A 27,532-nucleotide genomic window follows, 5' to 3' on the forward strand; every position below is an offset into this window, starting at 1 on the left:
TACTTAGTCACAATTGTTTGATTCCTGGATTAGATATTATCTGGAGTATGCCCATTACTCCATATGCCCAATGTGGAAAGATATTTTAATTGTTTTTATAGAAGATTCATGCTCTAATAATGCCCAGGCAGGAAGCACACTGCATGAAACTTGTTAGTTCTGGTAAGAAATAAAAACAATTATTTGGGACAATTTTTAGTAGAGAGAATCACTTTTTTTTTTTAATACTGTAAGTTCTAGGGTACATGTGCACAATGTGCAGGTTTGTTACATAGGTATACATGTGCCATGTTGGTGTACTGCACCCAATAACTCGTCATTTACATTAGGTATATCTCCTAATGCTATCCCTTCCCCTCCCCTTCACCACAATAGGACCCGGTGTGTGATGATCCCCTTCCTGTGTCCAAGTGATTTCATTGTTCAATTCCCACCTGTGAGTGAGAATATGCAGTATTTGGTTTTCTGTTCTTGCGATAGTTTGCTGAGAATGATGGTTTCCAGCTGCATCCATGTCCCTACAAAGGACAAGAACTCATCCTTTTTTATGGCTGCATAGCATTCCATGGTGTATATGTGCCACATTTCCTTAATCCAGTCTGTCACTGATGGACATTTGGGTTGATTCCAAGTATTTGCTATTGTGAATAGTGCCGCAGTAAACATACGTGTGCATGGAGAATCACTTTTTTTGACATAACTTCTAGTAACAAAGCTGCAAGCAGGGAAAACACAGAGACTGTTTGGGGCAGTGTGCTCTTTGAGGCAGTGTGGTGGCTTTCAAATTGTGCTCACCAAAGCTGCCTTCTGGAGGAGGGCTGAGAGAACCAAAGAGCCGGGGCTCCAGGACACCATTTTTTCCATTCAGCCATGCAGCTCCACTGTTATGTTTATTGTAAGTACCTTTCCTGTAGGATGTATTCAAAGAATGATTTCTTCAGCTAATAAAAATTTGAAAGATCGCTCTGTACTATATTTTGAAAGCGTGGTTTAGGAATTCTTGTACCTGGGACTTTTCTAAAACAAGAACAGATTTTTTCTTTTTTTCTTGAGAAAGGGAAGTCACTTAAGAATTTTTGTCCTCAGCATTTTTTTTCTTTTTTCTTTTTTTTTGGAGGTGAGGGGGGATGGAGTCTTGCTCTGTCACCCAGACTGGAGTGCAGTGGTGTGATCTCAGCTTACTGCAACCACCGCCTCCCGGGTTCAAGTGATTCTCATGCCTCAGCCTCCCGTGTAGCTGGGATTACAGGCGTACACCAACACGCCCAGCTAATTTTTGTATTTTTAGTAGAGATGGGGTTTCACCATGTTGACCAGGTTGGTCTCGAACTCCTGACCTCAAGTGATCTGCCCACCCCAGCCTCCCAAAGTGCTGGGATTACAGACATGAGCCACCGTGCCTGGCCTACCCTCAGCTTTTAATAGCTTTGACATTCCGTGCGTAGGCCACGCCCATCCTATGCAAGTCCTATGTACACATTCTCATGGCCAATGGCAAGTAGAAGGACTGGAGAAGTTGCAGTAGAAGGAGGTGACCATCAGCCTGACTGAACCTTGTGCTGTTGTTTCCTCTAAGGCCATGTTTGTATCTCATTCTTGTTACTACCAGGGATCTGCCCCACTTCTCAGACACGTGAGCTTGTACCAGTTGGACAATTAGTTGAACTTTAAAGATTCATACTAGTTTTTAATCTCCCAAATGACCATAAGTTCTTGAAATTTAAGTGGAAATTTTGATAAAATTTAGTCAAGGAATAAAGTTTTAGAAGTTCTTTTAATGTTTTCATTTCAGCTATAATAAAGGCTTTCTAGAACTATTGATAAAACTGTCAATTCAGTTTTGGGGGGAACTGGCATTTGTGGCTCTCTTGAGTCAATGCCTTTGTGTTGAGAATAAGTACACTAGGAGCTTGAGAGTTACTTGTCAGGATGTCTGCTGTGTAGGGAGAAAGGGATTTAGCCTTTAGTAATATCACAGTCAAAACCTAGGACCCACAGGGTTGCCTTTCTTAGTAGAGTCACTGTTCAAAGTTCTACTTTAGAAATGGAGGATAAAAGATCACATTTTCTGTAAAAAAGGTAATCTGAGCAAGCTATACATTAGGATTTATTTTTGATGGGCTAACCACTTACTGAGATAAGGGAAAATCCAAGGCAACGAGAAAGTCACATTATGGAGTCCTAAAAAGCCATGACACATTCTCAACTTCTGAACATTTCGGGGAAGCAAAGAATTATTCTAGAGAGAAATATGTTCAAAAATACCTGTGGCTTATTTTCCTAATTTCCAACTATGGTTTTGCCAATAGAAATCAATGAGAAAGTATAGTGCTTTGCCAGCCTCAGATGGAGAAGTTACTTGATCAAGCACACTTCTAAATATATTTTAAAGTATCATTAGTGTCTATAAAGGAAGAAGGAAAAGATGATCCAGGAGCCAGTGGGAAAGCTGCCAGCTTTTTAGCTGGCTGTTCTCTTCAACTTGCTGAAAATAAAAGAAATTGTATGAATGTTTTCAAAAGTATAAGATTATTTATATTGGGAAAATGCATACAAAGGTTTAAGTTTTACTCTGCCCCACCTGTTACTAATACAGTAAAATATCCTAGTAGAAAACACTCATTTTTACTACAAAGACCCAAACACCTTTCATCTGGTTTTGGATCTGAGTTACATTTCATCTGCCACCTTCATTTTTCCCCATTTTTGTGTAGTTTCATAGGCAATGGAGAAACTTTCCAGAACTCTTTCTTCATGAAGATAGTTTGCGAGGAAGGCAAGCACGTGAGCATCGGTGCACATAGTAGGCCCATGGTAACTCTATGACCAGCTTGGTTTCCCTGTAGTTCGCCTTGAGGCCTCAGAGAAGTGCGCAGTCCATTGGTAGTAGGAATGGGACGCCATGGTCCCTGATTCTTTCCCTTCCCATTTTTATCACTGCTCCACAGAGACTATAAAGCATCCTACAAGAGGAAAAGAGGAAAGACCTTTGAACCCCAAATCTAGACGTATGGTGAGTAGAAGTTGTTTGCAGGAACTCACACTTGGCACTCTTTGTGAAGCAGATGAACAACAACTCCAGAGAACTCCAACCAAATCCTCACATGATGCACTGGACTTGGTGCTCTGTCCTTTACACACCTACACAGTCAGCCCTACAAAGTCAAATGCACCGGCCGCCAAAGTTATGGACTTTTGTATTGGAAGGGCACATGCTAACAAAGTCTTTTCATCAGAACATCTTTTTTCTTTTTTTCCCCTGGCTCATTTTCTTGGTGAAATTGGTGTGTGTGTGTGTGTGTGTGTGTGTGTGTGTGTGTGTGTGTGTGTATGTGTGTATGTGTGTGTGTTTTCTTTTTTTACTAGGTCTCATATGTTTTAGGCCCAGCCTGACATTTCAGCAGTTTCTTGCTAAAGCACTTTCTGTGAATACTGTGTAGTATGTGTGCAAATGACTCCCGACTTATTAGATTTCTTCCAGTATGTGCATCCTAGCAGAAGACACCCCAGCAGGCCTTGAGCACTGCTGCTGCTTCACTTCACATAATGAATATTCAGAGGCTGCGGTCATTGAGAACTCAGGTGGCAAAAATAGTAAGGTGATTGAAGCAAACCCTAACATGAAAGCAAATCTGCATTTCAGTGACTCAGAAACACTGATTACGGCACAGATTCCTGACCCTCAGACCCCATGAGAGGAGAGTCCTGGGGAACCTCCTATGAATCAGGCATCTGTTCCATACACCAACATGCTCACGTCTTTCTGTATGATGTGTTGTAATCAGCATGTTGTTTTTAAAAGACAACAAGCCCTTGTGTAGTCTTCTCCACAAAATGCATTTAGGCTGATAGTTTAGCATAAAGGATGCACTGTTGAGATGGGCAATACATGCATTGTTTTCCCCGTAATGCAGTCAGGATCTCCATAGCAAAATTTAGTGTGTTTTTTGAAATCTTATTTTATATATTTTGTCACCATCAGCAGTTGAACTAAAGTAGGAACAGCTCCATTCTATCAGGGGTTAAATTATTCTCTGTGTAGATCTAGTGGTGATGTATAAATTGCAGCCTTTTCTTTTTTTCAAAGGATTCTAAAATAGGTTTTCAGAATTAGTGTTGGATTTTTGCTTCTGCATGTGTGGTGACTCTTGATTCTTCCCCTTTGGAGAAGCATCCTTTGCAGCATTCCCCCTTCGGAGGAATCACTTAGACACTTCCAGCTGGTGGCAGGGGATACAGCCATAATACAGCTTCCTCTGTCCCAGCTGTCTTCTTCACTACGGTAAATGCATTACGATGGCTGCACTCTCCTGTAAAGGTTCAGGTAGAGGAAGGTGTAGGATGAAGTCCGGACATCATCATTTGGGTTTTTAAAAGCTTCAGCTTCTCCAGCATCTTTGCATTGTGAATATCTTCCTGCTTCTAGTCAAAGCTTTCTCTCTAGTGATTGGAATGCTGCTGTAAGCCTGATTAAAGGTGCCTGAGGATATCACCTTTTACAAGGAAGCCGTGCCTGCTTGAGAGGATCTTTTTAAATGCATTATGGCTCATGCAGCCTCACAATTAAAGAAAAACAGGGATTTAGAAATCAATACTGAAGAAGAGCCTGAGAAAAAAAGGAAACACCGCAAACGGTCCCGGGATCGGAAGAGAAAGGTATCTATGTATGCCAGAGCATGTATCTTGCCTGGATTCGTTTTGTTTTAATTTCCCCCTGGCATCTGTTAGAAGCATTAAAGCTTATTTTTACATTCCGGCTAGAGTGTAAATTGGGTGTGTAAATTGGGAACAGATGATAAACCCTATGGCAGACCATGGCCATAGGATGGGCAAGGCAAGAGGGATGGTTTTCTTCTGTGGGGTGATTGCAGGGCTATGCGGAAAGTGTGCTTCACTTTATATAGGCATGGGCATGTTTCCATGACACGGAAAGGTGTTGTGAAGGAGTTACAAAAGTAGTTTCTTCACAGCCCAGTCAAGGTGAAATGCACTGCGGTGACTTGGGTTAGAGGGAGAGGCCAGAGAGCCAGGCTTTGTACTTCTTAGAGGTTTGTCTCGTGGAAAAAGAGCTTTTGTGCTGGAACTGTGTCACATGCGTGCGTTTCCCAGACAGATCTGTGACCTTAGAGACGTAGCACAAAAGTCATTTCCTGCTTTGCTTTTATTTCCTCTTTCTTTCCTTTTGCCTCTTATTTTTATAAGGTGCTTTTTGTCAAGTTGTGCAATGGAAATAAACTGCTGGAAATAACTTTCTCTTGTTAAATAAAGCTGAAATCGCAGAGGTTTGGTAATTTGCTGGGTGAGAGTGATTATCCTGAACGCAGGAATTCCAGTGACCTGAAACCTTCAACACTGATTGCTTTAGATCGAAGCATAGGCACTGATGATTCCTTACTGATAGTCCAAGGCAGGGGGAAAATAGGAGGAAAATTCTGGGTCAGAGGTGTTTTGTTGTAGCCCATGAGTACTTAGAGTGTTTGCCCTTAAATATGACTCCTAGGTGCTGAACCAGGAGTAAGACCCCAAAGCACTTTTCCTCCATGATAATTAATAAAAATTGACTAAAACTGTGATCTGAATAGGAAAGGCAGGTCATAAAGCATTTTTATGTGTCTTTGTGAAAATTCCCAAGGGAAAGATATCCTTAATTTGCTGTGAGCAGTGAGGCATGTGCTTTCTAAATGACATGCAGATTTCATCCCCCACATGGACCCCTCTTCAGGAGTGACCATGAATATTCCTGGTACTCTTGCCATTTTCTTCAGTTAGGATCTGTAGAAGACTCGCTGCCTTTTGTTGCATAGCTGACTTTGAGATTGAAGCTGGAGAGCTGCAGTTGTTTTGCTGCAAGAGGTTAAATATAGTTAGTTCCTACTTTGATATTCTTGTAAATAAACTTCTTGAATATATTTTCATAAAAATACAAACTTGGGTTAAGAAATTGTGTGCAGGCGTATTTCAAAGCCTTGCACAGCAGAGTTGTTATGAAATTGCCATACTTTGCTAGATTATGGTCTAATTTTATTGTATGAGGTTTCTCTGTGGGTAGGTCACTACCACTTGCCCCCCTCCATACATCTCTGCCTACCCCCACCATGATAAGCTAGCTTCTAAAAAACACGGAAAAGGTACATATATTTGTATGAAGATATGGTGTCATATTAATATTGACACTATATGTTAGGGTTGTTAGATTAGCTAGGTTTATGTACAGCAGTTTTCTGTAGCAGTGATGACAGATCTGTCACCTTTGTCCTGGGCCCCTGTTTGACTTGGAAGCAAGGTAGGGAAGGGGTGAAGCAAAGGGAGTTTCTGGATTCACTGAGCTGTAGCAAATGCTTTGTGGACCAAAGTGCTTTGTTACCAGTACAACAGAGTCTGTCCAATGTAAATCACTTAGCAACCAGAAGGGAACATGGAGAAATATCAATATCTCTATTGTAAATGTGCAAGTGGATTTAAATGTTTTGTTCTCAGGACACTCAGAGTAGATCCTAAAACTGGCGCATGGATAACACTTTCATTGCTGTTGTTAATTCTTAACATAGTAAAATAGGTATATTCTCTAAGATACAGTATATTATGGAAGATACAATATTCATAGTCAAATTATTTCATGGACTACTTGTGATATACAAAGTTAAGACTGAATTATTTTGAAGACACTCTAGATTTCCTTCAGTGGCATAGCCATATATGACCCTCATTCCCTATAAAGTGAATTGTTATTACTTTGGGTTTCTTTTTCCCCACCTTTTTCTAAGATCCTAATGAAGGCCTGTGGGCTAGTTTGTTCCATGTTGTAGACCTCATGTCAATCAAAAATGCTTCTTCTAAGTATTTTGTGGGATATTATGGGGAAGTTGCTCTTGTTCATATGCAGAAATACTGTATACTGTATAGGATTTTTTTTTTTTTTTTGAAATGGAGTCTTGTTCTTGTTGCCCAGGCTGGAGTGCAGTGGCGTGATCTCAGCTCACTGAAACCCCCGCCTCCCGGGTTCAAACGATTCTCCTGCCTCAGCCTCCTGAGTAGCTGGGATTACAGGCACCCACCAACGTGCCTGGATAATTTTTGTACTTTTAGTAGAGATGGAGTTTCGCCATGTTGGCCAGGCTGGTCTCAAACACCTGACCTCAGGTGATCCACCTGCCTCGGCCTCCCAAAGTGCTGAGATTACAGGCGTGAGCCACTGAGCCTGGCAAGGATCTTTTAATTACATAAAAGTAATAGTGGATACTCTCATAAAATCACAAACTAGAAAAGTTTGGGAAAATCCTAAAGAGTATCTAGTTTATAAAATAAGGAATTTGGTCCATGACACTCCTGCAGTTCAGGTTTGAGTAAGGCCAAAGACAAAGCTTTCTTGATTAGGTCTGATGACACAGAATCGTATAGTATGGGATATCACTACGTGTTATCATGAAATCATAATGCATATGTAGACTTAACATTGGATTCACATTTCATCAAGTTTTAAAAAACCCAGTGAATTGTACATATGGTCTATTTTGAATATGTTAATCATGAATATGTGATTACCAGTCCAAAAAAAAAAGCAGTACAGAACTTCTAGGAATTTATAATTAGTTGAATTTTAATAAAGATGTGTTTTATTCTTGACATAACTTAAGTAGTGTTAAGAAAAAGGAAATCTTCCTATTTGTTGAAAGGAAATGCATCTAGGTGAATGAACCTTTACTTTTTTATTACTAATTTGTCTGGCTTTAAAAAAAAGTTTGAATGAGTATCTTGTTTAAAAGGTGCTTACCAATGCACTTACAAATGCCCCTTCCCCATACTTTCCCATTGCCCTTCCCTGCCATATCTTTTTCCCTCCACACTTCTCTGCTCATGGGCTGCCTAGGTTGGCAACCAGTGGGAGGCATGCCACTGTAGATAGAGTGTCTTTGGGTGGGTTTTTACTGGATCCCTGCCCTGACTGAGTTGCAGAGAAGAGCTGTTTATATCCCCTGCTGCCAGCAGGGCCCTGGCCCATGGGCGGTGGGCGGTAGGTGGCTCATCCTACCATAAAGCCATGATGGGCCGAAGTCACACGTGCTCTCCTCGTGGTCAGGCTGCAGTCCTTGCACATTCCCTGTCATTGTTGGCTTCTGGTACTATGTTACCTGCATGTCATGCCCTCTCCCCACATAAACTATAAAATACATTTCAACAGTGAGGGATATTACTGGAATTGACCCTAATTTGTTCCATAAGTGGTTTTTGTTAGTATATGAATATATGCTTGTATATATTTACCAGGTCCTGTAAAAAATTTGAGGTGACCTAATGAAATTTATATTTAAAAAGAAAACATTGTGGAGTTTGCTCTCAACAGATAGGTAGGTAGATCTCTCTATATATATGCACCTGACACAGTGCTAGATACTAGGATAAAATGACAATTCCATGATTAACATATTTTCTGATTATTGATGTCAAACATACAGTTAACATATTTTCTGATTATTGATGTCAAACATACAGGAACAAATATTCATTGCTTCATTCTTGCATTTATGTATTCATTCAGTAAACATTTATTAAGTGACTTCTGTGGATCAGGCATTGCATCAAATGTTGGAGACAAAGCCAATCAAAGCATAGTGGCAACACTACAGTAACGCCCAGAAGAGGCAGGGAGGGAGAAAGATAAGAGCCATTAATGACTTTCCATAAAGAATGAAGAGGGAGCCCCAGGAGTCCACAGAAAGACCCTCACTTGGCTCAGATGCACTCAGAGGAGAATCTCAGTGAAGCTGAGCCTTGGAAGAGGAGTCAGCAAGATAATGAAGCCGAAAAACAGGAATCCCATCCCCAAAGTCATAGAAGTAGGAGAGACTATTAGGCTGTGTGGGAAACAAACAATATTTTGGAATTCCTGGAGCAAAGGGGACCTGAGTGTGTGGCACGAAAAGTAGGCAGGTGCCAGAGCATAAAGATCTTCATATGCCATCTTGCATAGTTTGGAAATCATCCTGCTAAAAGCGGGGAGAGACCTTAATGGTGGTGGTAGAAGAGAGGACTGTGAATAGCTTTATGGGGTAGAGCCGTCACTGAAGCATCCGTGTTGTAGCAGCAGCAGGGAGAGCAGTCAGGAAGCTCTGATGGGGATCCAGGCACGAAATGCTGAGTGTGAACCAAGGCGGAGACAATGCCAGTGGAGAGGGGGTGTTGCATACCAAAGATATTTAGGGGAAGACTCAGTAGAACTTGGCAATGGATTGTAGGCAGGATGTGAGAGAGAGATCGGATTCTAGGATAACTGCCAAGTTCCTGGCTTGAAGGGGAAGAGGAAGAATTAAATGTCCTGGATTCATGTCTTTTCTACCAGGCCATTTATTGACCACTTATTCTGCATAGGTAGGGTATTACATTGCTTTATAGGTAGAGATTCATTTAATCTTCCTAATAACCCTGTGAGAAGAGAAAATATTTTTCTTAATTATCCCCATCTTACAGACAAGGAGACTGAGGCTGAGCCTTGAAGCTAGTTGCTGAAAGTTTTCACCCTAGTCAGACAGTGGTAGAGCTAGGATTCCAACTGGGGCAGTCTAACTGTCTAGCTTGCACTCTTAACTACTATGCCATACAAGGTGTGTAGTATGTGACATTAATGTTTTCACAGCTACACATCAAAGTGGGCTTGTTTCAGAAAATCTTCTAAGTGATAAGCTATTTTCTAGACATGTGAAACTTTAAAGGACAGGCTTTATGTCTCTAACTAATTCAGGATTGTAGTGTCTGTTTTTCTTACCCACTGCAGTAAATTTTAAAGTTTTTTCTTAAGGTTCTTTTTTTTAAATTTTTTGGAAGTTAGAAATGAAAATTACCAACACAAGGATTTCAAATCCTCAGACACATTGTGTAATGACAACTTAACAGTGTGTTGGATGCCTGCTGTATGTCAGCAATGTGCAGAGGGATTCCCATGGGTTATTCTTTTTTCTTCCCTATGACTTTTCTACGAGACAGGCATTATTTTCATCTCCATTTTATAGGTAAAACTAAGGCTTAAAATACCTTGTCTGAGGTCATGTAGCTAGTGAGTGGTGGACCTAGACTTGAACTTGGGTCAAAGGACTTTGGGATCTCTATTTAACCACTGGGTTTATTGTAATGAGGTGCTAGCAGTCTCTTTTAAGGTTAACCACAATTTAAGGGTTTGAGAACAGATTTTTTATAGACATGGACTATAGTGTTATTTCTTGCCATTGAAGCTCAGTGCGTCCTGATATTTTATAGGCTTTTCCCATTCCTAGTTACCTGGGTATCTCTGACACCCTGATCTAAGATGCCAGGCAAAAGTAAGGTTTTGTACTGCAGCAGCTGGACTATGGTAGAAGATTGTGTCGATCTTTATGAGATCAAGGAAACTTGCCCTGTTCCCTGCTGCATCGAGTATATGGACTCCAGGTCTCCAGGGAGCATGGTCAATTAGCATACTTGATATTCTGTACCATAATTATGTGTTTACATGTCTGTCTTACCAAGAGACTGTGAGCTCCTTGAGGCCAGAGATGGTGTAATTATCTACTACAGCCAAACTGGGGCTTGCTGGATGGTGAATGAGTGGATGAGAGGCAGTATCGTGTAATGATTAGGAGTGTGAACAATAGAGTAAGGTTGTCTGAGTTCAGATTCTGGCACTATCAGTTAGATGTTGACCTTGGAGAAGTTATTTAGTCTCTCTGTGCCTCAGGCTCTCCACCTGCAAAATGAATGTAATAGTAGGATGTGCTTAGTATAAGGTTGTAATGGGGTTTCAGTGAGTTCATATTAAAGCTGTGCTTCGCACAAAGTAAGAGCCATAGTGTTGCAGTTGTTGTTATTGTTCAGAATGTACAGACAAATGAACAGAAGAATAAATGGACTTTAGTGTGAGTATTTAGTGTTAGCCAATGTACTGAGGCATTAACCAAAGCCAAGGTTTGTTTATGAAACTTGCCTCAGGTCACAGAAATACCAGGTCTTGGAACCAAGGCCTGTGTGGTTCTAAGTTTCTTGCTTGGGCCATCAAAACCTCTACAGGAGAGATTTTCTTAAGGGTGATTCTTATCAATGCACATCCAGGGTGAATTCTTATATCAAGAAAAAAATGATCACTTTTGAGATGTTGAAAGTTAAATTATTTACTAATTCAAATTTTAATAAATCATTTAAATTCAACTGTAAAATCTAGATTTGTATATTCTTTTATACTTAAGTTAGTGTACTTCTGCATTTAAAATTTTTAAATAGAATCCACTTACTGAAAAAACAGTGAAAGCATTGGGATAGATAGATAGATAGATAGATAGATAGATAGATTGATTGATTGATTTAGGTATAGGTTAAATATTGAAGGAGAATATCTAAATACAACATTATATTGTCAGTTACATAACTCACATTTGATTTTCAAGAAATAAAAGCAATTTGCTATAGTTTTGCCCAAATTGTTTTTCTAGTGTATATTATGTAAACTAAAAATTGTTATTCTAGTTTATATTATGTAAACTAAAAGTAGAAGAGTTAAAAGCAAACCAGAGGACATCAAGCTTGAATCATTTACATATAGGTCAGATTTTTTTTCTGGTACTTATTCCATTCACTCAGGATCCTGCTTTCATGGACCCAAAGTGGAGTCATGAAATGGGATCATCTATTATTGACAAATGTGGGAGGTGCTTATAAAATATATAGATTTCAATTTAGATTTAATTGGTTCCAGTAAATGATTTCTCAGTCATGGGTGACTTTCTGATTAATTAGGATCATATCCTCAGTTTTGTTTGAACTTAGACATATCTCGTTAGAATGGGAAGAACAGAGACTACCATTCATATCTGTTGGATATAGCTCAACTTTTGGCAGAAAAAAAAAGTCTACTAATACCATCATCATATGAGAAGAAGGATGTATGGACTGCCTGGTAAAAAATGGGGAAATAGAACTAGGCCATAAGAGGTTGGAAGAAAGGAAGTTCAAGATTTTCTAGGTACTGAAAGTGAGAGACTGAGACATTTGTAATGTACTGTGAAGGTACCCCTGAAATCAGAAATACCTGGTCTTGGAACCAATCAGATGAATAGCATTCTTTTACCCTAATAAAGTACAATTTTGTAAAACATCTATACAGCGAAAGAAGGTATGAAAACATGGTAAATTTTGTTTAATAGAAGATTAGAAACATTAATAAAACAGGCAAACAATAAGGAGCGATGTGGGGAAGTATCTGGGGCTAAGTATTACAATTCATGGTATTGAAGAGAACAGGCCTTGAGGCTCAACGTGAGTTCACAGAGAAGCTGCTACTAATTAGCTGTGTGGCTGTGAACTTAATCTCTTTGGGCCTCAGTTTCCACATTAATCAAATAGGGATACTATTTTTTCTTTATATACATGTTGTGAAGAGTAGAGATACTGCAAATAAATGCATTTTGCCAGGTTCCTTGTGTAAAAAGTGTATTTAGCAAGTTTCCAACTTCCCCTCCTAAAGTTTAGGTTCTCAAATGTCATTGAGGGATTGTAGTCAAGAATGAGGTGGAAGAACTGAGAAAAAGAGGGAATATTTTTAACAACTTTTGCACCTTATCAGCACTCAAGATTATTTGCTGAATTGATATAGTGAATGAAGTTTTACTAAGAGACCATCATTCCCAGACAACCATTAAAGTCCCACAGTTAGCTCTTTGCAAACTTTCCACAGCCCTCGGGGAATTAAATCTGTCATTTTGAGAAATACTCCTGAAGATTCATATGTTAAATACATTTTTCCATTCATTAACATTAGTACTAATTAGCTTCTCTCAGTAGTTAAATGATTGCTGAGGTAGATGTTAAAGAAAACTTAAGAACCCTATGCACAGACACAGGAAGTATCAAATGATTCCTTTAATAAATGAACTTTATTTTGCAGATTCGAACATAAATGTTGAAAAAGGAAAAAAAAAAAGACTACTTGGGTTGAATGAAGAAATCTTCATTATATAGTTTATGTATTGTGATTATGGAGAAGAAACAAAATACAATATAAGATTCATTACCAACCAGTTTATCCCCCAATCTAGGCAGTGTCCACAATAGAGGTGTTGTTACAGTTTTGGAACAGTTGGGGACTGGGAGAGGAATGAATAATCTGACCAATGTAGACTTATGTGTTGTACCTGGTTTCTGAACCTAAGGTGGCCTGGTGGCTGTCTTCCTTTGTCAGTGATTCTCTTCTCCCTGTGATCTGATTGCTACTTGCAAGAGTCTCTAAAATTTTCAATCACATATAGCTAGTTGACCTTCAGCTGACCAAACTGGCCCACTTCTATAACTACCACTTAGAATTATCAGTGTATTCATATGCTACCACTCATCTTAAACCAAACAGAAGAACTGAGTCTGAAACCCAGACATCTTTCCTTAGACATTTTCATCATAGACCCTCTGTGATTTTTTTTATTGTTCCAGGAAGGTCTACCCAGTGAGACATCCAACAGCAAAAGTATCTGAAGCAGAATTTACCTGTCCTGTTATTTGTTGAGCTATAATTGATGGAGGGACTACAGTGGGTCAGGCATTCTCTCCCGTGCATGATATAGATCATTTTGTTGAATCTTCATGGCATGGATATTATTTTCCAATTTTCTGGATTAGGGAAGTTATACTTTGAAAGTTTCAAAAACTTGCCCAAAATTGCACAATTAGTAAATATAAAGCTGTAATTCAAACCCCAATTGGTCTGATTTCCAGCCCTGTGCTTTTTCCACCACTCTTCACACCTGGAGTTGCCTCTGTGTTACACTGAGAGCATCATTTTTACAGAATACCGAGCTCCCTGAGATGAATCTTTTCTGGACCATGAAATGCCATGCAAGGGTTTCTCCCCCCTAGGAAATCTCATATAGAATCATTTTTGTGATTTATCTCTTTCCCCCAAAAGAACATTAAGAGCGAGACATAGATAGTAGGAGGGTGATATTACCGGATGTAATACATAAATTGACTCAATTTCAAATGACTTGTACTTCATTTACTGGAAATGCATTCTATCTTAACAGTACTATAATTCTATTAATGCTAAAATGAAGAAAAATTAATATGATTAATTCCCAATATGTTTGTATTTTTGAAGATAAGTGCCAAAATCACTTTGTGTCAGCTGATTTGGGTGGGGGGTTCTTCGGTTTTTTTAAATTGACAAATGTACATATTCATGAGGTACACGGTGATGTTTCAATATAATGTGAAGTGAGCAGATCAAGATAATTAGCATATTTATCATCTCAAACTTGTGTCTTTTTTGTGTTGGACACATTTGATATCATCTGTGTACCTATTTGAAACTATATTATTGTTAACTGTAGTCATCCCACTGTGATACAGAATACTAGAACTTACTCCCCTTATCTAGTGTAATTTTGTGTCCTTTAACAAATCTTTCCTCTATACCTGCCTTTCCCCTACCTTTCCAGCCTCTAGTATTCTGTTATTTTTACTTCTATGAGATCAACTTTTTTTTTAGTTTCCACATATGAATGAGAACATGCAGTGTGTAACTTTCTGTTCCTGGCTTATTTCACTTAACATGAGGTCCCCCAGTTCTACCCATGTTGCTACAAATGACAGGATTTCATTCCTTTTTATGGTTGAATAGTATTTCATTGTGTATATGTACACATTTTCTTTATCCATTCATCTGTTTTTGGACACCTAGGTTGATTCCATATCTTGGCTATTGTGAATCGTGCTGCAGAAAAAACAGGAGTGCAGATATCTCTTCAACATACTGATTTTGTTTCCTTTGCATAAATGCCCAGTCGTGGCATTACTGAATCATATGGTAGTTCTATTTGTAATTTCTTGAGGAACCTCCATATTGTTCTCTATATTGGCTGTACTAGTTTACAGTCCCACCAACAGTGTACAAAATTTCCCTTTTCTCTGCATTCTTGCCATCATTTGTTATTTTTATTTCTATTTTTTGTCTTTTTTATAATAGCAATCCTAACTGGGGTGAGATGATACCTCATTGTGGTTTTGATTTGCATTTTCATGGTGATTAGTGATGTTTAGCATTTTCCATATATTTGTTGACCATTCATATGTTTTCTTTTGAGAAATATCGGTTCAGATAATTTGCCCATTTTTTAATCAGATTGTGTGGGATTTTTGCTGTTGAGATGTTTGAGCTATGTGCATATGCTGGATAGTAATCCTTTGTCAGCTGAGTAGTTTGCAAATATTTTCTCCCATTCTGTAGGTTGTCTTTTCACTCTGTTGATTGTTTTTTTTTTTTTTTTTTTTTTTTCTGTGCAGAGGTTTTTTAGTTTTGATATAATCAAATTTGTTTCTTTTTGCTTCTTTTGCCTGTGCTTTTGAGAACTTATTCACAAAATATTTCCTCAAGCCAATGTCCTAAAACATTTCCTGTATGTTTTCTTCTAGTAGTTTTATCATTTGGGGTCTTATATATGGGTCTCTGATTCCTTTTGAGTTGATTTTTATGTAGGATAAGAAGGGAAAGTCTAGTTTCATTCTTTATTCTTTTGCATATGGATATACAATTTTCCCAGCATCAATTATTGAAGGAACTCTCCTTTCCCCAATGAGTGTTCTTGGCACCTTCACCAAAAATCAGTTGGCTGTAGATATGTGGATTAATGTTTGCATTGTCTGTTCTGCTTAATTGGTCTATATGTCTGTTTTTATGACAGTACCATACTGTTTTGGCTACTATAGCTTGGTAGTATATGTTAAGTCTGGTAGTGTCAATTTTTTGCTTTTTGAAATGAGTCTATTCCCACATGTTTGCCAGTGCCTGTTATTTTATGTTTATCATTTTTATGAGAAAACTGTGGAAAATCTGGCTTTAAATATCCTGCTCAGGGCTTTAAAACAGACTGATTTTTAGAGTTTAGATGAGAAATTAAATGCAATTTGTAGAATGGTAAGAAATTAACACCAGCATCAAAAAAACTACTTCAGCTGATGATATAGACAAAATGTTAGAAATGAGTCACCTTGGACTTTACCACATTCTTTTCTTATTATCAGGATAGAAAAATCTCATAGGCCTTATGAAGTGATGGGGATTGTTTTCCTCCTTGACAATAGAAACAATAAATAAAAGTTGAATTTGAGGGAGGGGACTTGGCAAAAACTACTAAAGTTCTAAAAAAATTGATTAGACAAAAATAGATGCTTTTAGACTTTGCTAGCAAACCTCAGTTTGGATTGATAAGAAACCTGCTAGCAAAAGTTAGGTTCAATTTACAATAAAAATAATTGGTAGGGGTCAAAGGTTGTTGTCTCACATAACAGTTAAATGAACCCTCTGAGTAAGGTGACATTATTCACGTTTTGCTGATGAGGAAATCAAGGCTTAGAAATTGCTTTTTGTCACTATTACTGATAAATTCAGAGGCTGAACTTGAAGCCATGGCTATCAGACTCTAAGGCACCCTGCCCCTGGCCTTTATTCTGTTTGCAGATTATTCACATTATTTTCTATATATAAATTATTTTTATGTCATGTAATTTTTATCCCTCCCTCATCATCACCAGTATTGTTCATTTGTTTTATATAGTAAAACTAGCTAAAAAGTGCTTTGTAGTAATGGTGCATGACTGAAGCTTTATGTTTTTAACTTCAAATATTACGTGGGGATGTTAAATATTATTGCAAAAGCACAAAGCTATTTTGAATCAGGTGCGTAAAGTGCGTAATTGATATTGGCACTGTGTATTTACAATAGTCTAGGGAAGTAACATTTGTCAAAATCATAACCTTGAACAATACATTTTGTTTTCTTCTAGTAACCCCCTGAAATGTCCGGTTTTAAAAATCCCGGCCACAGATCTGCTACCTGGCTGGTTAGGGGTGAAGGAGACAGGATATGCTGAAAGGAACACAGCTTCTAAGGTCACTGAATCCCCACACTGTTCTCTGCTCCCTCTTCTGCAAGGACCTGCTGTCCCTCTGTTCAGTGGCTTGGCCACTGCACCCTGATTCAATAACATGATGAGTATATTTACTTAGCTCTGTCAACCCCAGAATACATTTGCCTGTCCTTAAGTAACAGGAAGATAACCATATTGATGTTTAAAAGTGCTGCCTGTAATTAATTTCTTTCCTTTGAAGCATGGCCATTGTTAACGATCCCTGTTTTACTATGCCTCTTCAGCTGGAGCCATTCTTTGCCATCTAAAAATAAATGGCTTTGTTATGCACATTTATTCCATCTGCATTTATTCCAAATACAGTTAATATATTAATACTAGGAATCCAGGCAGATGTAGTTCACACATTCGTTTGCCTTCATTATTATAGAATTAGTGATCCTGATCTCCTCAATTCCAGTCTGATTCCTTTCAAAAGGTTTTGAGTGTGCCTCATCTTTGCTGAAATTGCATCTTTGAGGGTGACCATGAATGCATTTAAAATATGTGTTTACCCTGCTGACTGGGTCATGGCCTGGCCAATGCACGTACTGGTCTTGATTTTCCAGTCATGCCCAGTGACTAAGGTAGCATGAGTTTTCTCTTGCTCCAAAGTATGTGAGTCCAGGTTCTGGTCTTTTCCTGAGCACTACATGGAAGAGCTTGTCTTCAGCGGCAGGTTGTAATTTGATTTTACATAACGTGTTTCAGTGGATTTTCTGTAGGATAAGATTCAAATAATTATATAGCCATCCATTTGACATCCGATAGACATTATGTTTTTATCTGCTTTCTGGTGGATTAGTTAGGATTCTGCTGTGGCACAGGAAAGGAGAATACACTTATGTTCATTTGGCATTCTCAGCTTTGACCTGTTTTCCTAGACCTCCATTTCAGCTTTAGTGGAAACTAAATTATTAATACGATCTGTATTGTGGCTGTGCGGAGAGCTTTATCCAGCCTGTTTTTTAAAGTGCTGCCAGCAATCTCTGAAGTAATAGGAAAACAGATTGTTGGAGGCCCTGTGGAATGAGGGAAAGGGCCTGGGCGTGGGCTGTGGGGGCAGACCGGCTTGGGTTTGAATCTTAACACAGTTACTACTTCTTCTCTATGGAGTCTGAAGTCGGTTACTTAAGCTCTCTGAGCCCCTGTGCCCTCATCCATAATAACGCCTACCATGAAGAGACAATATGAAGGCTAAATTAAATTGAACATGAAGTGTCCATCCCAATGCAATGATTCAACAAATGTTAATTCCTCCCACTTCCCCACTCCTTTCTTTGTTCCCTTGTCCACCTGGAAGAAATGAGGGTTTATTTTATGCTAAGCATATTTAGTGAGAGTCATCTGTGAAAACGGGCAAAGTGAATTTGCTAAAGTGAATTACAAGCTGAGGATAAATAAATAAGGAAATGATAAGTACCTGTATGTGTTTATGTTGGGGCAAGTAGGGAATATGCATTCCAGAAAGGACAGTTAAAACCAGAGCCAAATTTGTATTAGGAAGAAATGTGGATCATGGAGGCATTAAACGTGGGGCAGGAGGCTTGGGTTCTAGCGAAGTGTGGTGGTATTCCCCAGACCACCCAGTGCAGCTCTAGCTGCTTCCGCACCAGCACCCCGACAGTCAGTGCACGTGCCTCTGTCTGCTTGGGAGATTTTCTAAATTGTGATAAGCCAGTCCTCTTTTTTTTTTTTTTTTTTTTTTTCCTAGGCAGGCCTTAATGGGTTTACCTTGAGTTCCCACTAAAGGTCTCCCAATGGTAGTGCTGCTTGACTCCCAGAGCAAAAACCACTTGGAAGAAACTCGTCAGCAGAAGTTCAGTTCTAGTGATTCTGATACGAGTGCTGATATGCAATTTCTCAGGGACAATTAGAAGTAGGCAAACCATGAATTGATGGGTTTTCTTGCTAAATATTAACTGTTAACGCAAAAAAGACTGCTTTCAGAGCTTTTGACAGTATTTAATACCTGTTGTTCCCCTTGTATGCCTGCTTGATTACTTGTAATGTACTAGAGCATTGTGTGTATTCTTCGGACTTATTTTTTCTCACCATCTAAATAGATGTCCATTGTAGAAACTGCATTAAACCTCAAGAGGCAAAGATCACCCAGAGAAACATGGCTGTTCCATTTTGAAATAGATTTTTTCAATGTTTTTCTCTGTGTGTATATACATCACTTCTTCTTTCCTCCCTTCTCTTTCGTTTCTCTTCCCTTTTTTCCTCTTCCCAAATGAATATGAGATAATAATAGTACCTCCTTTTTTGTAACCTCATTTTCCACTAAAATATAATATGAACATAAAAAATGAACATATGTCCACTTCAATAAATGTATTTCTTTAAATTTTAAAGGATCTATAGCATTCTACTTTATGAATATACCAAAAGTGCCAACTAATCTCTTATTTTCTATATTCAGTTTATTTTCATTTTTTTTAAATGAAAAATGCCACAAAGGACAACAGCACTTCATCTTTTTCCTAAACCCACAGTGTTCTTGTGTTCTTGTTTTCTGCTCTCCTGGGTTTCTGGTGATTTTGTTTAGTTTTGTTTTTTTAACATTGTATTCCAGGTCCTCCATTCTTAAGCCAGAGCTGGTATTTAGAACTCACTTCCCAAAAATCCACTAGCTGACCTTAGTTCTGGTCAGAATAACTCTACTTTTCACCGTCCCCAGAGCATACCTTACTTTGTCCCTGTGGGTCTTTGTGTTGGTCTGCCTGCAATCCCTCCTTCTATCTCATATATACAAATCCTTCCAACTCCTGGGGCTCATCTCCAGCCTCACCCTCTTCCTGAAATGCTAGTTTATCCCGCTGGAAGGAATTTCTTTCATCTTAACTAGTATTTTACAACTGTTTGTGTCTCTCATGAAACTAAAGATACTCTACATGGAATTATAGTTTTTGTGAAGACATCTGATGAAAAGTCACAGGTATTGATTTGGAATGTTGGCAAGGCCCCTAAGGTTGCCCCCTGGAGCCCCTTTCCTTGTCTGTTTTATCTTGAGGACCCTGACACACTGGTCCCGAGAGTCCCTGCCAGCTACAATAGTATCCCTTGTGCTCCCACTGCAGTACACGTTCCTTGGGCAGGACTACAAATCACAGTGTGTCCTCTTCTAGCCCCCTTGACTCTGTCCTGTTGAATGAAGAAATAATAGCAGGTACACAGCTCTCTGCCCAGGGCTCTGTACTTTTCCTCCAGTCTTCATTAACTCATCTGCAATTCTTTTAGGCCAGTGACTCTCAACTGGCAGAGAAGAGGCTTCATTCAGTTTACCTGGGGTTAGCATAAGCACCTGGCCTGGTTTGCCCAGGACTGAAAGGTTTCCCAGGATTCCACTTTCAGTGCCAGAACAAGGATGGCCATGCCCCTCACTCCAAGAGCATATTAGAATTCATGGAGTGTGGTGGGGCAAATTGTAAAGCAAGGGAGAGATCCTGCATGCCACCTATCTCTAAAACCATCTCAGCCTTGCTTGCCTTTTGGGGTCTTGCCTTCCATCTGTGATTATGAGATCACTTTTTTTCCTCTAGGAGACCATTTCCCATTTTGTAATTTCCAGTGTCATCAATAGGCTTTATTCCTTCCTAAATTTCCTACCATCTCCTGACTGTTTAAGTACAGTGACATCTTCCCGATGCCATGTCATGGTGAATCGATTATATGAAAGTACATAAAATTCAACTTTGGGCATGCCAACTCTTGCTTTCATTATTTAGGGTCTCACCCAGGACCCAATTTTTGCCTTGTTTTTTTTATCTCTCTTCAACTCCCAGGACCTTGTTTCTTATTCATTTGCATTCTTGTTTTGATTATTTCCAACTTTGACTTTCCCCTGCCTATACTGCCTTAGTCAAGTGATGGACATTTAAATCTTCTACCCACACAAGAAGCCTCTGGCCTGGCTGCCACCTTCTACCTGATAATATATTGGACATAAACAGACATAAAGAACATTACTACTTTCTAATTTAATTCTAGTTTCATATTTTTTCCTGTCCCAGTCAGAGAGAGTCCACCATTGTTTTATTAGAAAATGTTTTGATGGGGGATGCTACAAAGTTATGTAACTAAAATATTGTGTGTGCAAGAGAATCACTTTTTACTCAAACTTATATGATGGAGATGATAAACATGATTTCAAATTGCTTTACAATAAATACTGGTTTAAAAAAATCTGTTCCATGCCTCAATTTTTATACCAATCACTCAAATCGTATTTAATGCATTTTTAATGACTTTATAGGCTGCAGATGAAAATACATGATTCAGTCACTTCATTACAGTGAGTAAATGGATGATTTCATTTGTTTTAAGTGAAAAGAAAAGCTACTGTAGACATCTGAATTTAAATCTATAGGATTTATATAAATACATCAGTTTTGAAGGACAGAATTGTATGGAAAATTCCCAAAGAGGCTCTAGAGTCTAGGAATCTTAGAGATGGAAGGGACTGTTGAGGTCAGTGAGCCAGGGCCTCTGCAGAGCCAGCCTCTCCTTGACAATAGCTCTATGCATCGTCAGTCTCTGCTTATGAATTGCCTGTGACTGGAAATGCCCTATCTCTGAACATAGCCCCCATTGCTGAACAGTTCTGATTGTTAGAACATGCTCTCTTATTTTGAGACTAAACCTAGCACCCTGTCATGGCCACCCATATGCCAGCTATTTATATAGATGAAGATAGTGATATGTTGGTGCTGCTGCTTCTCTTCAAGTTAAATGCTCCCTGTTTCTTTAGCCGGTCTTCATAAGACAGAGAGTCGTGATACCCCTTAAATCCTCTCTTAGCCATCATGAGACAACTAGAATTGACACTGTATTTCATGTGTGGGTTGTCTAGATCATAATATATTGATGTAGCATGTCCACAGTTGTTGCCACAATTGGTAAAAGGGGCCAAGGTCACAGTTGTTTTGGGGAGAAGGCAATTGAGAGCCCATTCAGACCATTTTCATGGGAACTTTGTTTCTGTTTCACATAAATTTTATTCTTCCTCTTTAACTTTTAGTTTTATCTCTTGGTTGGCTTTGAAATGTATGCATTTAACTCATTTGTGAATATACTGCAACATTTATAAACAGCAGTAAAGTATAGAATTATAAAGATGTGAAAGCTTTTTCCCTCTAATATTCTATCTTCTATGTTTTCCATTGTAGTATTTCCCATTACCTTATGCCTCACACTTAGAAATTATATTCTAAATATTAAGGAGCAACCCTGTGGTCTACATTGCGTTCTCTTTTTTCTACTTCCACTTGGCTTCTGCCCTCTATTTATGTTTTTGCTTTCTTTTCTCACCTTCTTCATCATAGAAGTGTTCACTAAAATTCGCTAGAACAGATGGAAATATTTTAATATCAGTTGGATACCAGAAAGGAACAAGTTATGTAACATGTTAAAATTTATGAAAGGCTGATTTTCATATAGTTCAGAATAACAAATTTAATAAACAGTTGGCTTCTTAGGGACTGAATCCTTAGATACTAGCAAGTATGTAGAATTATCTCGACTGGAAAATTACCCCATAAGAAGGACATAAGAAGAACAAAATTCTGAAACATCTGAGTATTTGTTGTAGTGCAGTGAATATGAAATATACATGTTTTGATTAAACAATATTTCAACATTTCAGTTCAACAAATGTTTATATGCTCCAGGGTTACAAAGAGAAATAAAACATGTTTCCAATCCCTTGGGAACTGGCAGCCTATTAAGAGAGGCAACTTTAAAATAATTAAAATAGTCTTACAGTTGATATAGAAAATGTATAAAGTGCAGCCTTACTAACATCTGATATTTTTTGACTTGTTAACAGTAGCCATTCTGACTGGTATAAGGTGGTATCTCATTGTGGTTTTGCTTTGCATTTTTCTGGTGATTAGTGATGTGGAGTGTTTTTTCATATGTTTTTTGGCCACTTACAGGTCTTCTTTTGGAGATCTTATGAAGGGGCACATCTACCAGGGCAGAGGGTAGAGATGAGACAGATGTGTAGATTGGAGTCTTGAAAACTGAAAAGTGTGGCAGATATTGTAGGGAGCACAGGTAGAAATGCTTTGAGAATTAATGGGGCATGATGACTTACTGAATGTGATTGGAAGAGAAAGGAAGGATCCCAAAAGAACCTGTCAGAGATGTCATGTGTTAGCGTCTATAACCAATATATGGTGATACCTTATATTGAGAATGGAATGCACAGGGATTGGTTTCCATTTATTTAGGGTATGCCCCCTCCTTTCCTCCCGATTTCCTCTATTACTTTCAACTATTAACAGTATGTTTGCAAAGTAAGAAATGTTATCCCAGGTTGATATTTAGCTTGAGTTTTCAGAGCTAGCTCACGAATGCTGAAGTTCTGGATTTGGAACATCCGAGAGCACAGAAATCTACCAAGCTGATGAATTAGAAACCTGGAGAATAATTAGTGAATAATTTTGAGGAGTGTTGAAGCCACTGATTTTTGTCTAAGCTGTCATTCATTGGGCATGATGAATGTTAGAAATGCTAATTAAAAGACTTCTCAGATCTAGACTATGACAATCTTTATAAGAACTGTGATGTTATAGTCGTGTTCTCCCATTTACTGTGCTGTATTTGTTGGATTCATGATAGAGCCTTTAAAGCAGTGTCATGTTTTAATGCATTCTTCTTTGAGAGCAGTATTTTAATAGTGATTTATATATATTTTTCTTTTAAATTAATTTTCAATGCTATTCATAGTGATTTTAAAAAACAGAAAAGTAGAAGAAAATCATCCACAGTAAACTCTGCATGATTAATACAATTCATTTCTTTTCACATGCTGTAGTAGCATTAAAAGTTTAATTTTCAGAAGTTTAGAGAAATGAAAAGGAAGCATCTTGAAAACAATTTTATATGAGAATAGTTTTCCTTTCAAACCTTTTGTTAACAGAAATAGGCGTAATTACACTTGAGATGTAAGAATGCTCGGAAAAGTTACCAAGCTAAGTCGAAACAATATGGACTAGGTTTCACTTTTCTGAAATGTGCTGCCTTTTTTGAAAGATTGCTTAAAGTTTGAAGCTGCATTTTAAAGATTTTTGTAAGAACATTAACGTGCACTTGGCTGATCTTTTCATAAAATACTTCTGAAGAAGTATACATAATATTTTAATGGAAAATGTCACCTTAATATTAAATCTCAAATTACCAGTAAAGAATGCCATTTACTCCAAAATCCATGAGATTAATTTTCTAACTCTTCTTGTAGTGTGTGTTAATGTGTGTTTGTAAATCTCTCTGTATGTTTAATTTCATTAACTTGACAGTTGTATATCAGTATTGGCAGTTATTAGTTCTAGCAGAAATAAATAAACAGATAATCTAATGTGATAAGGGTTTATCTTAGATAAGAGTCAAAGGAGACAAACGTGAGAGAGAACGGTTCACAGTTCATTTTTTTTAAAAGATGAAACAGGTATCTACTGTGCAAATAGTTATGTTAAACAGGAAGTTCCCTGGATGGAATGATTGTAAAATATTCAATGACACTTAACAATGTAAAGGAATCTTTTTATAATAAGAATAATTGTGTCTTGTTGTACCTGTGTTTGAGGTCAGATATTCAATTATCATGAAACGAGGCATGCATATATTCTAAGGTAAAAGGCCTTCTTAGAGTCAGTCTTTTGTGCTGCAGACCACAGCTGGTTCATTTAGTTCAGATAGGACTAGGAAGTCCCATAGTCCCTCTTGTCAGCATGGGGGATATGACAGGAATGAATAGCCCAGAACATTAGCTTGAACTTGCAATTTAATAATGTTGAGCTTTTAATTGCATTCTCAGCAATGTTTACTTTCATCTCATAACAATAAACTGTTTATGGTAATGTCCTAGTAAAGTGTGGCACTGAAGCAGAGACATGTGGCACAAGGAATCCCTCAGCTTTCGTGTAAATGTGCAGCCAAAGGTGTTCAATTTATTTACTTATTTGCCTTACAATTATATGTGCAGAAAATTCTGAAAGGAACTCTGTGCTTAGATCTTACTAGTTTTTACTGTTTCTAGGGAGGTTTTTTTAAACCGAAGTATAATTTACATACAGTCAAATGCACTGATCCTAAGGGTATAGTTAATCAGCTTTGACAAATGCACACAGTCATTTAACCTATTCCTTCCACAAGATGTAGAACCTTTCATCAGCCCTGAAAGTTCCTTTGTTCCCTTCTATAGTCAGTATCCCCCTGCTACTTGAAGCAGTCAATGTTAGGATTTCCAGCACCAGGTTGGATCTTAATGTTAATTCTTAGAGGTTATATGTCAGACTGACATGTCAAAAAGGATTTTCAAAACTATGTTTTCTTTGAGGAGCTTTTTTCTCCCAGAGAATTATTCAGAAGTACATGAATGGGGATTTAAAACTCTGTGATGCAGATTTCCATTCTATTGCTTCTAAAACACACGACAGCATTCTGTGTCTAATTGTTATTAAAGGAGGAGCAGGTCAGTTTCTAGCCTGTCAAAAATATTTCCAGTAATTTTCCTTCTTGTTGTATTTTCATTTGGCTCTATTTTAATTTCCACTTATCCTAAAAAATTGCTGCCAGTCCATCATGATTATACCTTAACTTTGTGTGGTGTGTACTCCCTTTGTGTAGGGTGTAGATGATCAATACGTGTAAAGTTAGTAAGAACAATCAATAAACATCATGAATAAAGCCAAACAGCTCAGTACACTCTCCGCACTGAGTTTGGAGAAGCAGTGTTTGCCTTGGTATCTATCAGCCTCTGTGGGGTGATAGGAGATCGAGTCAAACACTCCCCACATACATACCTTCTCCATGACTATGTGCCATTGCATGAAATGTGAAGCTCTGTCATTTGGAGCTCATGGTAGCCAGACAATACTTTTGTTCTTTTTCTTGGAAAGTGTGTGTGTGTGTGTGTGTGTGTGTGTGTGTGTGTGTACATGCACTGGTGTATGCCATCATGTATTGCCCCTAGAGATTTTTTCTTCCCTTCTTTTAGCTAATGTGCTCTTCTTGATAAATAAATTTCAGAGGCAAGATTGTAATAAACTAAACAATGCGGTGAGATACACGATTCTAGGATACAGGGCTACTTGTATTTCATTATTGCAGCACATGGAGTATACAATCAAATTGCACTGCTGTTGTAATTTATTCTCTTTATTAAAATAGGCAAGCATTAGACAAGCCATAAAATTTCCATCTGCATTCACAGCAGGCTCCCACCATCTGAAATACAGATTCTTCCCCCTTCTCTTGAAAACACCCAGGACTGAAACATTTTAATATCGGGGATCAAGAGAATTATAATATTTAATTTCTGAAAGTGATGGTTATCCTCATCTGTGCTTTCAACTGCTGCATCCATTTTAAAGAGAAAGCTCGCCTTTTATACTTAAATGTCACCGAGGACACAGGAGTTGGGTCAGAAAGATCTGCAGTGCAGCAGAGGGAAATGAATGGGTTCCCAGCTTGGTAATTCTGCTGTAGTTCTGCTTCTATCACCCTACCAGCCTAATCACCTTCGGAAGGAAAACAAAAGGCATTTTTACAGTGTGCTGATGATCACTCCAGAGTCAAGGCAACCATTGTCGTTTTAGCACATTTTTCCCCACTGCCGGAAGGACAAAGGCGTTTAATAATGGGAAATTGCCAACCAAGGCATGTAACAGTGAAAGCCTCCTTCTCTGGCTAGAGGAAGAATTCGTTTCTTTCTTTCTCTAATTTCAAAGCCAAACATTTGCTTGACATTTTAGGCATAGAAAGCATAGAGTCCTATAAAGATAGTTAAGAAGGTAATTGTAAATTCTAATCCTCTTTTTAGCAAACCGATCCCCCACTTGGAGAATATTCTGTTTCAATTTTTCATAAAAGCAGTCTGATGAAAAATTTAAACAAACTCTTTTAGGAGCAAGTCTTCCGTCAGATGTCACGCCAAGCTCCCATTTGGTAGGAACGGTTATGTAAGGCAGTCTGTGCCATCTATCTCAGTAATAGATAGATGAGTCCAGGAAGCTCTAATGCTTGTCTCTCCCTGAAGGCTTCATGTTTGTGGGATTTCTGCCTCTGTTAAGTGTAACAGAAAATTTTAACAAGGTTAATCTGTTTAGAACAATGTTGGGAAAGGAGGATATATATTCTCTCCTTGGAGAGTAAAATAAAATGTTCATGCAGTATTATAATTAGGTAAATATAGTAAGAATAAAAATGATAATAGAGCACATTTGTTCATTGGATAAAGGGATGGGATACAGCGCTTTGAGAAGGACCTCCAAGGACACTGAAGGGGAAACAGAAAAAATAAAAGTTCTGAAGTCTTAAGCGGTACATATTGATTTATTATTTACAAAGGACTTTCATATACATTATCACATTTGATCCTTGTAACTCTGTGAAAAGGGATAGTGTCATTTTCACAGAAGTTATACTACTTTCTCAAGGTCAGTTGGCTACCAAGTTACCCTGAATCCTGAGTGATTTCCTCCCTGCCTCCCCTCTTCCCTCCTTGCCTTCCTCCCTAACCCCCCCTCACTTCCTGCCTCTCTTCTTCCCCCGTTTCTTTCTTCCTTCAATGTATTAAACGTGAAAAGTCTAGTATCTCTTCTTATTCTGC

General features: G+C 38.2%; 1 protein-coding gene across 1 annotated transcript in view; it reads left to right on the forward strand.

The window, feature by feature from the left end:
- The first annotated feature begins 4,035 nt into the window (after positions 1 to 4,035).
- Positions 4,036 to 27,532, forward strand: part of ANK3 (ankyrin 3) — a 366,065-nt gene continuing 342,568 nt past the window's right edge. The window contains 1 exon segment of the mRNA XM_017855490.1: positions 4,036 to 4,656. Within this exon segment, the coding sequence (XP_017710979.1) occupies positions 4,543 to 4,656 (114 nt within the window). The 5' untranslated portion in view covers positions 4,036 to 4,542.

This window comes from Rhinopithecus bieti, unplaced genomic scaffold (genome assembly GCF_001698545.2).
Source record: "Rhinopithecus bieti isolate Rb0 unplaced genomic scaffold, ASM169854v2 scaffold_39703, whole genome shotgun sequence".
NCBI classification, from domain to species: domain Eukaryota; kingdom Metazoa; phylum Chordata; class Mammalia; order Primates; family Cercopithecidae; genus Rhinopithecus; species Rhinopithecus bieti.